This window comes from Eulemur rufifrons, chromosome 1, assembly GCF_041146395.1.
Source record: "Eulemur rufifrons isolate Redbay chromosome 1, OSU_ERuf_1, whole genome shotgun sequence".
Taxonomy (NCBI): Eukaryota; Metazoa; Chordata; class Mammalia; order Primates; family Lemuridae; genus Eulemur; species Eulemur rufifrons.
In genome coordinates this window covers 101285881-101299023 of record NC_090983.1, presented here as the reverse complement: position 1 = coordinate 101299023, position 13143 = coordinate 101285881, and the positions used below count along the sequence as shown (strand labels likewise).

The following is a 13143-nucleotide window of genomic DNA, read 5'->3' as shown; positions in this document are numbered from 1 at the left end:
AAAACAGAAACATCAGTATTTTCCACTGGTTAATACCTTCTGATTCTCTTCTACTTCAGTTCTAAGTTCTGAACTTACAGCCGTTTTTGTTATTGCTCTGAGGAAATAAAAACATTATCAGCACTTGGTTTAACTTTGATATAAATGTCTTTAATTCTCATATTTTTAAATATAAAACATATTAATCAATAAATTATAAAAAATTAAATGGAAAAAACCTTAAACCTTTACAACTGATAAATATACTTCTCCTTTCTCAGATGTGCATATTTTATACGATATAACACAAACGAAAAGTAGCAATAAAAGTGCAGGCCGGGTGCGGTGGCTCATGCCTGTAATCCTAGCACTCTGGGAGGCCGAGGCGGGTGGATCACTAGAGGTCAGGAGTTTGAGACCAGCCTGAGCAAGAGCGAGACCCCGTCTCTACTAAAAATAGAAAGAAATGATCTGGACAGCTAAAAATATATATAGAAAAAAAAATTCGCCGGGCATGGTGGCACATGCCTATAGTCCCAGCTACTCGGGAGGCTGAGGCAGGAGGATCACTTAAGCCCAGGAGTTTGAGGTTACTGTGAGCTAGGCTGACGCCACGGCATCTAGCCTGGGCAACAGAGTGAGACTCTGTCTCAAAAAAAAAAAAAAAAAAAAGCAAGTGCAGTTGTTTCCAAGTTTTTAGTTGAATATATGTAACCCCATTTCTGTGTATTATCTCTATTACTCACGGACTAAAGAATAATGTTAAATACACTAAGGCAGCAGATTGCTCATCCTATTCAAGCACTTATGGTGGAGGCGAAATCCTCCATGTATATCTTCAAGTAACATGCTGAACTAAATGAGAACTTACTATAAGTCCTATAGGACTCATAAATCATATAGTAATAATCAAATAATCAAATTTATTTACAAAACATCTCACGCCAGAAGTCAAAACACTTCATTCAGTGACTCAAGAAAAAGATCGGCAACCGTTAAGTCGGCAATTTCTAAAACACTGGCCTTTGAAGCAATCTTGCCTCACATTTGTGAGATGTGGAGCACCATGACAGAATTGAAAGCAAGGTCAGAAAACCTACATTCAAAATCTTATTCTGACACGATGAACAAGTCACTAAGCTTCTATGACTCAGTTTCTTCATGAAGATTCAATAAGATATATATGCCCATCCACGGTCTGTGTCCGACTCTAGTTACATCAGTATATGTTATATTTTGTGACTCATCCAATCCTGAAAGGCAGGCTATTTTTATTCCTGTTTCACTACTGAGGAAAGCAGGGTAAAGAGAGATCATTTATTTGCAAAGGTCGCACAACTATTAATAGTAAGTGGCAGTGCAAAGAACATTACCTAGATCTGTCTCTTCAACCACACAAAGCTCTTCCCTCTTCCCCAAAACAGAGCACCGTACCATTCACAGTAGTAGTGTTGGCAGAGAATTAGAGAATTTTAATTTTCTAAGCATTTTCATATTTTAATTACCTAATTTGGCATGTAACCATGAAGAAATTGGATATTATGTTAAGGAAAAGAACATATCAGTCTTACTCTGTATTACCTGGCTTTAGTAGGAAAATTTTGACTAAGATCCTTCATAACCACCAAAGCCAACTCAACAGGAGCAGACAAGATTCGAGAAGCCGTCTGAAAACTTAGATCTGCAACAATGTCAAATATAATTTAAAGTGTATTAATCTAATGCAATGAGAAGCAGGGAAAAAACCACATTGACTCCCTGTTATTTTCCTGGTAATTAAGAATGCCTTGGGATGCAGCCATTCCAGAGAGTACCCATGGTTTAATTTCAGGTTTTATTCACCTCAGAGATCACTAGAGTGTAACACGCTGTTCATGAGATACTTGCATAAAACACTAGGGAACATACCAACACATTTACCAGAGGCTAAATCAAGCCCACATCCTTTTCCCTCTTCTGAATTTACAATATATCACAAAATACAGCATTGGAGCTTTTAGAAAATAATGCTGGGGGAAAAAACCTTGATAAATAGTTGTTTGGTACAGAGAAGTATAAAAACATCCCACCAAACTGACATGCTTTTATCACTCTAGATACACAGTTTAAAAAATGTTGGCCAGGCGCGGTGGCTCACGCCTGTAATCCTAGCACTCTGGGAGGCCGAGGCAGGTGGATCGCTCGAGGTCAGGAGTTCAAGACCAGCCTGAGCGAGAGTGAGACCCCGTCTCTACTAAAAATAGAAAGAAATTATATGGACAACTAAAATATATATATACAAAAAATTAGCCGGGCATGGTGGCGCATGCCTGTAGTCCCAGCTACTCGGGAGGCTGAGGCAGTAGGATCGCTTGAGCCCAGGAGTTTGAGGTTGCTGTGAGCTAGGCTGACGCCACGGCACTCACTCTAGCCCGAGCAACAGAGTGAGACTCTGTCTCAAAAAAAAAAAAAAATGTGTACATACAGGAACTTAAAGACTATGACACGTTTCTAGTATTACAAGCTTATATATCTTTCTCTGGGCACAGAGAAAGATTTCGCACTCATTTATATATATGTGTATATATATAAAAATAAAATATATATATATACACTTCTACCTAGAGTTATCTGTCTATAAAAGGAAGTTCCTCCTTTCTTCTCTGATTAATCATAACTAATCACTCTTATCTTTAAAATCTATGGCACCCATAGAATAATGTAATTATATGTAATTAAATTCAAGTTTTACATTTTTTAATGCCACAAAAATTAGGTTAATAACCTCTCCACGTTCTCATTACCTTGCAACTGCCAAACTTTTAAAGGTGCCATTTCATTGGTGCTCTCCACAAGGTGCTTTCTGAGTTCCTTCAGCTGTCCCTTCAGGTCGGGGTGCAGGTCTCTGAAAGAAACATAAAATCAGTCCATTTCATTGTTTCTTCTTTCTCAAAGCACACTTAGAAGTTGGCTTCAACTTTACCTTCATGATTTTCTACTCCCAACCCTAAGAAAACAGCATGGAACACTATTCAGCACTTGCAATAACATGGATAGAACTGGAAGCCATTCTCTTAAGTGAAATAACTCAGAAACAGAAAGTCAAATACCTCATGTTTGTTCTCACTTTTACAAGTGAGAACTAAATAATATATACATACCAACATAGAGAGTGGAATAACAGACACTAAAAACTCAGAAGGACGTGAGGGTGGGAGGAGGGCGAGGGATGAGAAATTACTGAGAGGATACAACGTACACTGTTTCCACCATGGCTACACTAAAAGCCCAGACTTCACCACTACAGAATATATCCATGTAACAAAACTGCACTTGTACTCCCTAAGTCTATAAAAATAAATAAATAAAAAAAAATAGGCTGGGTGCAGTGGCTCATGTCTGTAATTCCAAAACTTTGGGAGGCTAAGGAGGGAGGATTACTTGAGGCCAGGAGTTCTAGACCAGCCTGAACAACATAGTGAACTGCCTCTCTACAAAAAAAATTTAAAAATTAGCCAGGCCTGGTGGCACACACCTATAGTCCTAGCTGCTCAAGAGGCTGAGGCAGAATGATCACTGGAGCCCAGGAGTTTGAGGTTGCAGTGAGCTATGATGACATCACTGCATTCTAGCCTGGGTGACAGCAAGACCCTATCTCAAAAAAAAAAAAAAAACACACATATGTGTGTTATATGTAACTAATTAATGTGGACAATTGTAAGATACTTAAAAAATCATAACACTTGCAGATTAAAAGGAAAATCTCTACAACAGTGAATTCCTATGGAAGAAGGCAATAAGACTAAGAGTGTGTAACAAAAAGGACTTTCACTTCCCCTGTAGTGTTTGACTGACCTGGTGTTTTTTTTTTGTTTTTTTTTTTCTTTTGTTTTTAAAGTAAAAGAAGGCTTATGCTGGGAAAAAAGAGAACTTGATAAATAGTTCTTTGCAATAGAAAAGTAAGTATGATAGCAACAATCAATTCTGGGTAGTGAGTATGTTGACATATATTATTCTTCATACTATTCTGAATCTTTTTAATTTTGCAAAATAAAATCGGGGGAAAAAATTGTTGTCAGTCCCAAAATGAAATTTTTTCAGCCTACAACATGCTGATAAATCCTTTAGTCATGTGAATGCAATTCAGGCTAACCATGGTTATTGAGTTTTGTTTTATCTTAAAATATAATACATTCCATATAAAGCTAGTAAAGCAGAGGTTATCAGAGGCAGAGATATAACATTTAGATCAGACAGAAAGATTCAGTAGATTGATTCTGTTCTTTTAAATGCTAAAACTCAAAAAAAAAGTTTTTTTTAAAGAGACAAGGTCTTGCTCTGTCACCCAGACTGGAGTGCAGTTGTATGATCATAGCTCACCGCAGTCTTAAAGTTCTGGGCTCCAGTGATCTTCTTGCCTCAGCTTCACAAGAAGCTGGGACAACAGGCACGTGCCACCACACCAGGTTAATTTTTTTATTTTTTGTAGAGACAAAGTCTCACTATATTGCCCAGGCTGGTCTGAAACTCCTGGGCTCAAGGAAACCTCCTATTTCAGCCTCCCAAAGTGTTGAGATTACAGGCATGAGCCACCACTCCTGGCTCAAAATTTCTTAAATGTAACATGCAGAAATTAAAATATTCACTCAGACCCGTCACCTTCCAACCAATCCATTTCCAGTCAGTTACGAAAGGTTGAGCATCTCAAATCTAAAACTCCAAAATCCAAAACTTTTTGAGTGCCCACATGACACTGAAAGGAAATGCTCATTGAAGCATTCTGGTGTTTGGACTTTCACATTTGGGTTGCCCAACTGGTATGTAAAATGCAAATATTCCAAAATCTGAAATCCAAAACTTTTATTGCTGAAAAGGGACACTCACCCTGTACAAACACTTTTTCATGATAAAAATACCAGAACTGGTCCAATTACTTTGGATAGCTAAATAACTCTTCTGAATGTCCAAAAGGTAAAATAGCTTCAATGCTCTACATAGTACCTTTGTGCTATGAATGCATAAAATCATAATGCTATCCAAAAAACAAACATTAAATATATGAACATGAAAAAGGATTCCAGAAGCCTGAATCAAATAAAAATGAAACCTCATTACTTATTAATGAGGCCAAAATTGATATTAAACAAGAAATGTACATACACATAGGATGAACTCAACATGTCAACAGTAATTCAACTTGAACTAAGACATTTCTGCTAAACTATTACTCTGGTTAAGTCATTTTATTTGGCCAAATGTCAGAGCTGAAGTATATGAAACTGAGCATAGCATATACTATTTCTGTATGATCATTTTCTACCAAAAAAAAGCACACTGTAGATGGTCTAATTATAAATTTCCAGATAAAGCAAAATTTAGGGTTCTGCACAATTATTAAGCCACAAGAGAAATAACTGCAAAATTAAAAATAACAGCTAAGGAGTCTTTTCAGTTACAAAATACTATGATGCTCTCATAAAATGGTGATGGTATTACGGAATTTTTTTAATTCTACAATTAAAAACATTTTAGGCCGGGCGCGGTGGCTCACGCCTGTAATCCTAGCACTCTGGGAGGCCGAGGCGGGTGGATCGCTCAAGGTCAGGAGTTCGAGACCAGCCTGAGCAAGAGCGAGACCCCGTCTCTACTAAAAATAGAAAGAAATTATATGGACAACTAAAAATATATATATAGAAAAATTAGCCGGGCATAGTGGCGCATGCCTGTAGTCCCAGCTACTCGGGAGGCTGAGGCAGGAGGATCGCTTAAGCTCAGGAGTTTGAGGTTGCTGTGAGCTAGGCTGACGCCACGGCACTCACTCTAGCCTGGGCAACAAAGTGAGACTCTGTCTCAAAAAAAAAAAAAAAAACATTTTATATCCCCTTTCATAAAAAGCACATCCTACTAACACATATTTCAATCGAGAACCTATAAAATCCACTATATTTTGCATTTTCTTCAGAATGTGTTTACCATAAGCAAATAACTATGACTGCTCTAACTTAAAATACATTTTGGGGGGGAAAAATTAATTGAAACAATTTAATTTCTCCCATTATATTAATCAAAAAATGGTATGTAACTTAATGCCATCAAGTGAGAGGCTCAGAAAAGGAAATCAATTTAAACCATAGGCAGGCAGCCAGAGTATCATTTAAGAACAGCGCACTTCAGAATAACCGGAAATCACAAACTGCGCTCTAAGTGGTTGTTTCTTCATTTTAGGTTTTATATACATAAGCACTGTTAGGAGATCTATAACTCAGATAGTAATGAGAAAGATAATGCTTAGAATTTGAGAAAGCCTGGAGGTTTAAAGAAAATAAGGGCATTTCCCAAAATACATAGAATATATATACCTTAATTTTCCAAAGAGGAATCCTTGAACTTCATCAATAGGATCATTTTCACCAATCACTGTGGTATTTACCTCAGTTCCTATAAAGCATAGAAAATACATGTGTAATATTCAGATTAGGAAAAAAATGTTATTAAATTCATAAACTTCATAAAATGTGAATAATGTAAAATAAAAATCAGAAACACCTTAAATTATACCATTTAAAATGCTAAATTAAATACTCCAATTAACCTTTTGCAATGGTTCTTTAAACAAACAAATGTAATAAATGTGTTTTACTATTTCCTGTGTTCCTGGATAAAAACCGTAGTTTTCCCCTAAACTATGTGAAATATTATATACTAAAAGTTTCAAGACTAAAAGCTTTAAATATTATGAAAAAATGATTTTTTTAATGTTAAATTTCTGAAGAATTTACAATTAGGCAACTTCATGCTAAATATAATAATTACTGAGGAAAACAGAATGATGACTGGGTTATTTTCCATTTGCTTTATTACCCAAACTGATCATTTTTCATCTTTAAAATGGACTTAAAAGGAAGAAATAAAAGGACAACCTGTAAAACTTGTGGTTGAAATAATAAATTCATAACCCTCACAGGTCTTACTTCATAATCTCAGAAATAAAAAAAACCCTCACAGCGGCGGGGCACCTGCGGCCTCAAGGCCACATGTGGCCCTCCGGATCCCCAAGTACGGATCCTCAACTGAAGCCAAACTTCACAGAACAAATTCCTTTATTAAAAGGATTTCTACTGTAAAATTTGGATTCAGTCAAAAGGCCACAATCAAGGATCCAGGCAGCCACATGTGGCCCCAAGGCCACAGGTTCCCCACCCCTGCTTGAACAGGAAGTATCCATAATAAACTGATCCAAGTGAAGAAAATAATAAAGAAGATAAAATTGTTCATTAAACATAGGATAGTTTAAGATTTCACACTGGAGAGACAAATTAATGGTTATTTATAAACCACGTAACAATAGCTACTACTTATTGAACATTTTTGTGCAAAAAAAAACTATGCCAAATTCTTTACTTATACATCTTATTTACTCCTCTCAAATACTTGAAGAGACATTATCACCACCTGCATTTTATACAGGAAAAAACTGGGACCTAAAAAATCTGCTTAAGGTAACTAGATGCAGCAGAAACCAGGATTCAAACACAGGGTTCAGCATACTCCTAAATCTATTCTTTTTCATTATGGAAACAAATTCCCCTTTAACTTATATCTAAAGAAAAAAGAAAACCCACTGGTCTTATTTTTACAAATTCACCTTTCACCTGAGTATCATCCTTGGCCTTGTACTCAGTGCTCTTAATGGCCAATTCCACTCCATAGCCAGAGAGGTAAACGGGCTCCTTCCTGGGGTTCTGCAAGCAGAGCAAATATGCCACCATTACCACCTAGCTCTTCACATGTCACAGTATACATGACACAACCATGTCATGTTGCATCTACTAGCCATTATGCACGCAAAAGTATCTTTAAATTTGTCTGCTAAAGAAATTAACTATGTGGTCAAATTAACTATGTGGCTCACTGCACGAATTTTTTTGGTCCAAAACCTACGAAAATACCAACAGTAATAAAAGCACTTACACATCATTAAAATATTGATTCTATTTTTACAAAATCAATTTAGAGCTTATGTTTCTCTCCCTATAAAACCCTGGCCTCCTTTATATTTTGTATCCTGCCACAACTGTAGGAATGGGAATTCCAAGGCAGAAGCAAAACCAGATGAATGGACAGCTGAAATAACAAAGGTTCCAAACCATGTGGAAAATGGAGAAGGAGAGAAAGAAATTCCAAAACCTATTGAACAGGGTTGAAAACTGGTGAGGTCTCAATCCCAGAGATGCTTTGTTGGGACCAAGGGTATATGTGTATTTTTTTTATTGAATTTAAATGTCTTCAGGCAGGGCTTGGGTTAACCAAATGTCACATGCTCACCACCATCCTGAGTGATGATGGCCCTTTAGACATTTTAATCTTAAATACCAGCAATAAGGGTGAGGGGATAGGGGGAGGGCAGGAGACAAAATTGTCAAAAACTGGACTTTGATCAACCTGTTTCTGCTTGTACAAATTTTCATTTAAAATTTTTATTTTATTTGCATGGGTTTAGCACCCAATATTTACTGAGCTTATTATGACATAAAAACTTTAAAGGCTAACAATATTTACATAATTATATTTTAAATGCTAAATGTTAGAAAAAGTCTTAAAATTTAAATTTAAATCAATTCTGCCTGATCTCACCTCTTAAGAAATCCTCCCCCTTCCACCAAATAAAAAGGTGCCAAAAAGTAAATAAAGGTTACAGTTCCACAGTATGATGACATTCATTCATTCATTCATTTATTTACAGATGGGGTCTCACTATGTTGCCAGGCTGGAGTGCAGGGGCTATTCACAGGCCCAATCACATTACCCATCAGCAAGGAGTTTTTGACTGGCCCCAGCTCCAGCCTGAGCTGATTCACTCCTCCTCAGGAAACCCCGTTAGGTCCCCCACTCCCAGGAGGTCACCACATTGATGCCAAACTTAGTGTGGACACCTGACTGGCATAGTACGCTCCAGCTCAGAACTCCTGGGCTTAAGCGATCCTCCAGCCTCAGCCTCCCGAGTAACTGCGACTACAGGTGTGCACTACCATGCCGGGAAACCACATTAAATTTAGAAAATATTATTTACATCAATCATTTTGAAATAAAATGTTGACTTCATTAAGCCACTTCTTAGCATAATTGTTTTACATTTCTTCAGAAAGGCAAGAAAAGCACCTCCTATGTGCAAATAATAGATTTGATCAAAGTACTGGATTTCTCAAAAAAGTAGCTAAAATAACTAAATTATTTTACAAATAGGGAAATTGCTAGCTTATGCTCTAAGGTCATCCTAGGCAAATTAATATGCAAAACAATTGTAAAATAAGTCAATACTTACAGATATATAATGTCTGAATACATAATTGATTTTTCCTTCATTGCTTTTTGATATAAGTTGGCGGTGGAAATTATAAAATTCCTCATAGCCAATCTCAGAGTAGAAAATCACCACTGGGCTTTCAGGATTAGAAGAAGGATATCTGTGATCTCCTTTAAACAATAAAGGTTTGGGTCTGAAAATAAATATTAAAAGATTAAACTCAAAAAATGTTTAAATACTAAAAACAGTAGGATATGTAAAGTATGGCTATGATAATTTAAAAAAGATTATAAGCATCTTAATATAAAGAGTAGGATAGTCTTAAATAGTTTTCACTTAGTAAGAATACTGTGACATATAAGTCTTATTCGTTCATGATTAAAAATAATAAAGGTACATTATAAAAAATACTAACTATAGTGTTACAGCTCTTTTAGAATTTGTCTAGCAGGTTTTCCAGTCTTTACCGGAAAACCCCCCCAAAAAATAAATAAATAAATAAAAAATAAAAAATACTAACTATAATACAAAGATTTTGATTAATAATTGCTACTAAGTCCTAAAAAGGACTACAAAAATTGCTACAAAGTGAGAAAAAGAACACATATTCAAATCTCAGAGTACTAAAACTTGAGAGAGAGCCTGTGTGTGTGTGTGTGTGTGTGTGTGTGGTGTGTGTATGAGAACGGGCCTCACTATGTTGCCCAGGCTAGATTCAAACTCCTAGGCTCAAGTGACCCTGTTGCCTCAGCCTCCTGAGTAGCTAGAACTACAGGCATGTGCTACCACACCCAGCTTAAAACTTGAGTATTTTTCTAGCATATAAATGAAACATGATTATCCTTTTATCTGAAAACATACGTACAAATAATGCAAGAAGCAGAGGATGATATTAAGCATGTTACTTGCCAATTACAGTAAGTCTCCTTCCTCTACCCTTTTTACTATCATGATCTTTCCACTAACTCAGTTTTCCTTATAAATTTTAAAACTTTTCAAAAAAAGTAAAAACTTCCCTAAGGATGGCATCAAGATATTAATAGATCTTAATACATACACTCTACAACCTACCAATCCCTATTATAATAAACTATATAATTCAATAGCAGATAAAGGCATATGAATAAGGATGTTCACTACAGCCTTATTGTAATAGCAAAAAAAAAAAATGGAAACAACTTAAAAATAATCAAGTAAGAAGTACAAGACAATCTTATATAGTTATTATGCATGTTAAAAATAATGAGGTGCACCTACACATACTAAATGAAAAGATGCCTCTTATAAAAATAAACCTACCTACGTGTATAAATTTAAAACCACAGAAAAAAGTCTAAAAGTATATATGCCAAACCGTTAAAAGTAGTGACTGCCTCTCAGAAGAGTCATTCTTTTCTTTATAAAAGCCTGCGTTATTGTCATCAACAAATTAAACAAAGTTTTTTAAAGAATTATAAAGCCATCAATTTTGTTTCCCCCAAGAGAGCACCACTCCATTACCATTTTCAAATGTCCATACCTTGATCCTGAGATAACTGAAACACACAATGCCTTTTTTTGTTGTTTTTTATCTCTTGTTTTGGTTTGAGGTTTTTTGTTTTTTATGACGAGGTCTCCCTATGTTACCCAGGCTGGTATCAAACTCCTGGGCTCAAGCGATCCTCCTGCCTCAACCTCCTGAGTAACTGAGACTAAAGGCACATGTCACCACATCCAGCCAACACACTGCGTTTTCTGGTTGTCACCCTGAGTGAGAAGCACTAATGCTATTTGGTGGGCAGGGGACAGGTGCTGGGCAGAAAAATCTCACCAAAGAAGACCTACACCACCTAAACTGCCATTAGCGTTATTGACAGAGCAGGCCAAGACCACATAGGGATCACTGCCGTGGTATTTACTACAGCAGTAGAGGAGTGCAGCGGGCTTGCTGCCCAGCCAGACAACAACATAGGTCCTTAGTACAGTCGTCCAACACAGGAAACCTACCGTTAGGCAAAAATCTAGCACATGAATTACCAACTTAATATTCAAGTCAAGCTTGGAATTATCTTTTAAATATTCTTTGTCTGAATCTACTATTAATAATATCCTGAGAGATCATTATCATTAATATCACTACTTCAGGCACACTGGCTTGAATATACACAGTATTCCTTACTAAGCTAATGACAAAGCCTATGTAATCTCTCAGATACAGTTATTAAATAATAACAGTAATGTTAAATACTCTTATAATCTCCATTTTGAAATGAGATGAGGAAAGAAAGTAATTTGCCCCATTTCACAAAACTATTTTAAGTGACGGAGCTCAAATTCAAAACTAGTCAGTCTGGTTCCAGAATCCATACTCCAAACCATTATACCTATAGACTACAAAACAGACATAAATCAGAAGGTGGACTTAATATAGAAGAAACACAAGGAAATGTATGACATTTAAACAAATACACAGTCTACCTTTCAGACGCTGTTAGTAGAAGAGTCTCAAGAGTATCCAAATCACAAGTCTTCTTTCCGTGCACTGAAAAAAATGATTTACATCCTTCTGGTGGAGGTTCATCAGCTGCTATCTGTCATGTAAGACACAAAACATAATTTCTTAAAATTCTAACTGAAGACAAGATAGAGACATGTGTATTCTAAATCAGTGATTAAAATATAATAAAACAACATTAATAAAGCAAGAACTAACATCTACCAAACACCCACTCTGCACCAGGCGAGTAAGAGCTTCCATAAGCTGAAGATACCGTGAGGCAGGGAAGGGTTGAGTTGGACTTCCCTGGTGGCTGAATTCCGCAAGGTGGCTTGTACCTTTTTCTCCTACGTGTTCTTCTTGTAGGCATTTCCACTTCGTTTCCCGGCTTCTGTGCCTCCCTCCCTCACTATGTCTTCCCTAATTTCCTCTCTCTCCTCACGGTTTACCGCTATCTGTATCTGTTACTTCTGCTCCCATCTTCACCGTTGTGTCGCCCGTCCCCCTCCCTGCGGGGTTCTGTAAGTGCTCCTGCGAGCTGCATTACGTCAGCGGTCTCTCCCCTTTGCCCCCTGCCGGATCCAGGCCTCCTTTTCCCCCCTGGCTTGACGCTTTCCCATCTGCTGTCCAAAGCTCGGACTTCCCTGTTAGCAGATGATGGCACTTTTGTGTATTTCAATCTGAAAAGGTCTCAAAGACAATCCAGAAAATGCTTTCACCCCCTTTTTCTAGGTGGGGTTACGCCCCAGGCCAAATTTCGAAACCAAGGAAAGGCCTGTCCGTAGAAACCTGGGGTTGAGGAGGCTTAAGAATTAGTAAAAATGTTACAGTCTGAGTTTCACACCGAAAAATCATTAATCTGCCGTTCTGCTTCTGTAAAACCTGCTTGCTCCTGCTCGCTACCCCCAACACAGAAATTCCTAAGTGACTACAACACCCATGTTCTGCGTAAAACAATTACAGCCCCCACGTTTTGCGTGAAGCTATTACGACACTCATGTTTTGCGTGAACAAGATATGGCCCAGAGCCCACACTGCCCAGATCCTGTTACACCAAAGATAAGAAAATGATATAATGCTTACTCAAAGCTTTTTGTACCTGTGCTTGCTCTGTCTTAGTGATTGTCCACCCACAGACTTACAATATAAAACCTTTCTGTTTCAAAGGCTCCCTGCTGCACTCTGTGCCGCCTTTGGGCGGTGCAGAGAGTAGTCGCTGGCCAGCGAATAAAGACTCTTGATTTGGCTCAATTCGGTCTTTAGGTGGTCATTTCTCACGTCTCAGACCATAACAAAAAGTACAGACACCTCAGATTTAAAAGTGTTTGGAGTTTTCTCACACAGTTCTCCACCTGCCGGCCTTTCCCCTCACAGCATCCTGTCACCACAGAGAACTCCTAATTGC

The 13143-nt window shown here is 37.3% G+C and overlaps 1 protein-coding gene and 1 non-coding gene across 4 annotated transcripts in view; one reads left to right on the top strand and one right to left on the bottom strand.

Moving 5' to 3' along the window:
* Positions 1–13143, bottom strand: part of UGGT1 (UDP-glucose glycoprotein glucosyltransferase 1) — a 101019-nt gene that overhangs the window by 69547 nt on the left and 18329 nt on the right. For all 3 annotated transcript variants that reach the window (XM_069464894.1, XM_069464912.1, XM_069464922.1), the window contains exons 5-11: positions 11720–11832; positions 9281–9455; positions 7604–7700; positions 6318–6396; positions 2763–2863; positions 1561–1660; positions 37–97 (exon numbers count right to left, since the gene is read on the bottom strand). In XM_069464894.1, the coding sequence (XP_069320995.1) occupies positions 37–97; positions 1561–1660; positions 2763–2863; positions 6318–6396; positions 7604–7700; positions 9281–9455; positions 11720–11832 (726 nt within the window). The remainder of the gene's footprint in view (positions 1–36; positions 98–1560; positions 1661–2762; positions 2864–6317; positions 6397–7603; positions 7701–9280; positions 9456–11719; positions 11833–13143) is intronic.
* Positions 9680–9741, top strand: LOC138387953 (U7 small nuclear RNA). The gene has a single exon (XR_011234018.1). It is a non-coding gene; the product is annotated as a U7 small nuclear RNA (small nuclear RNA).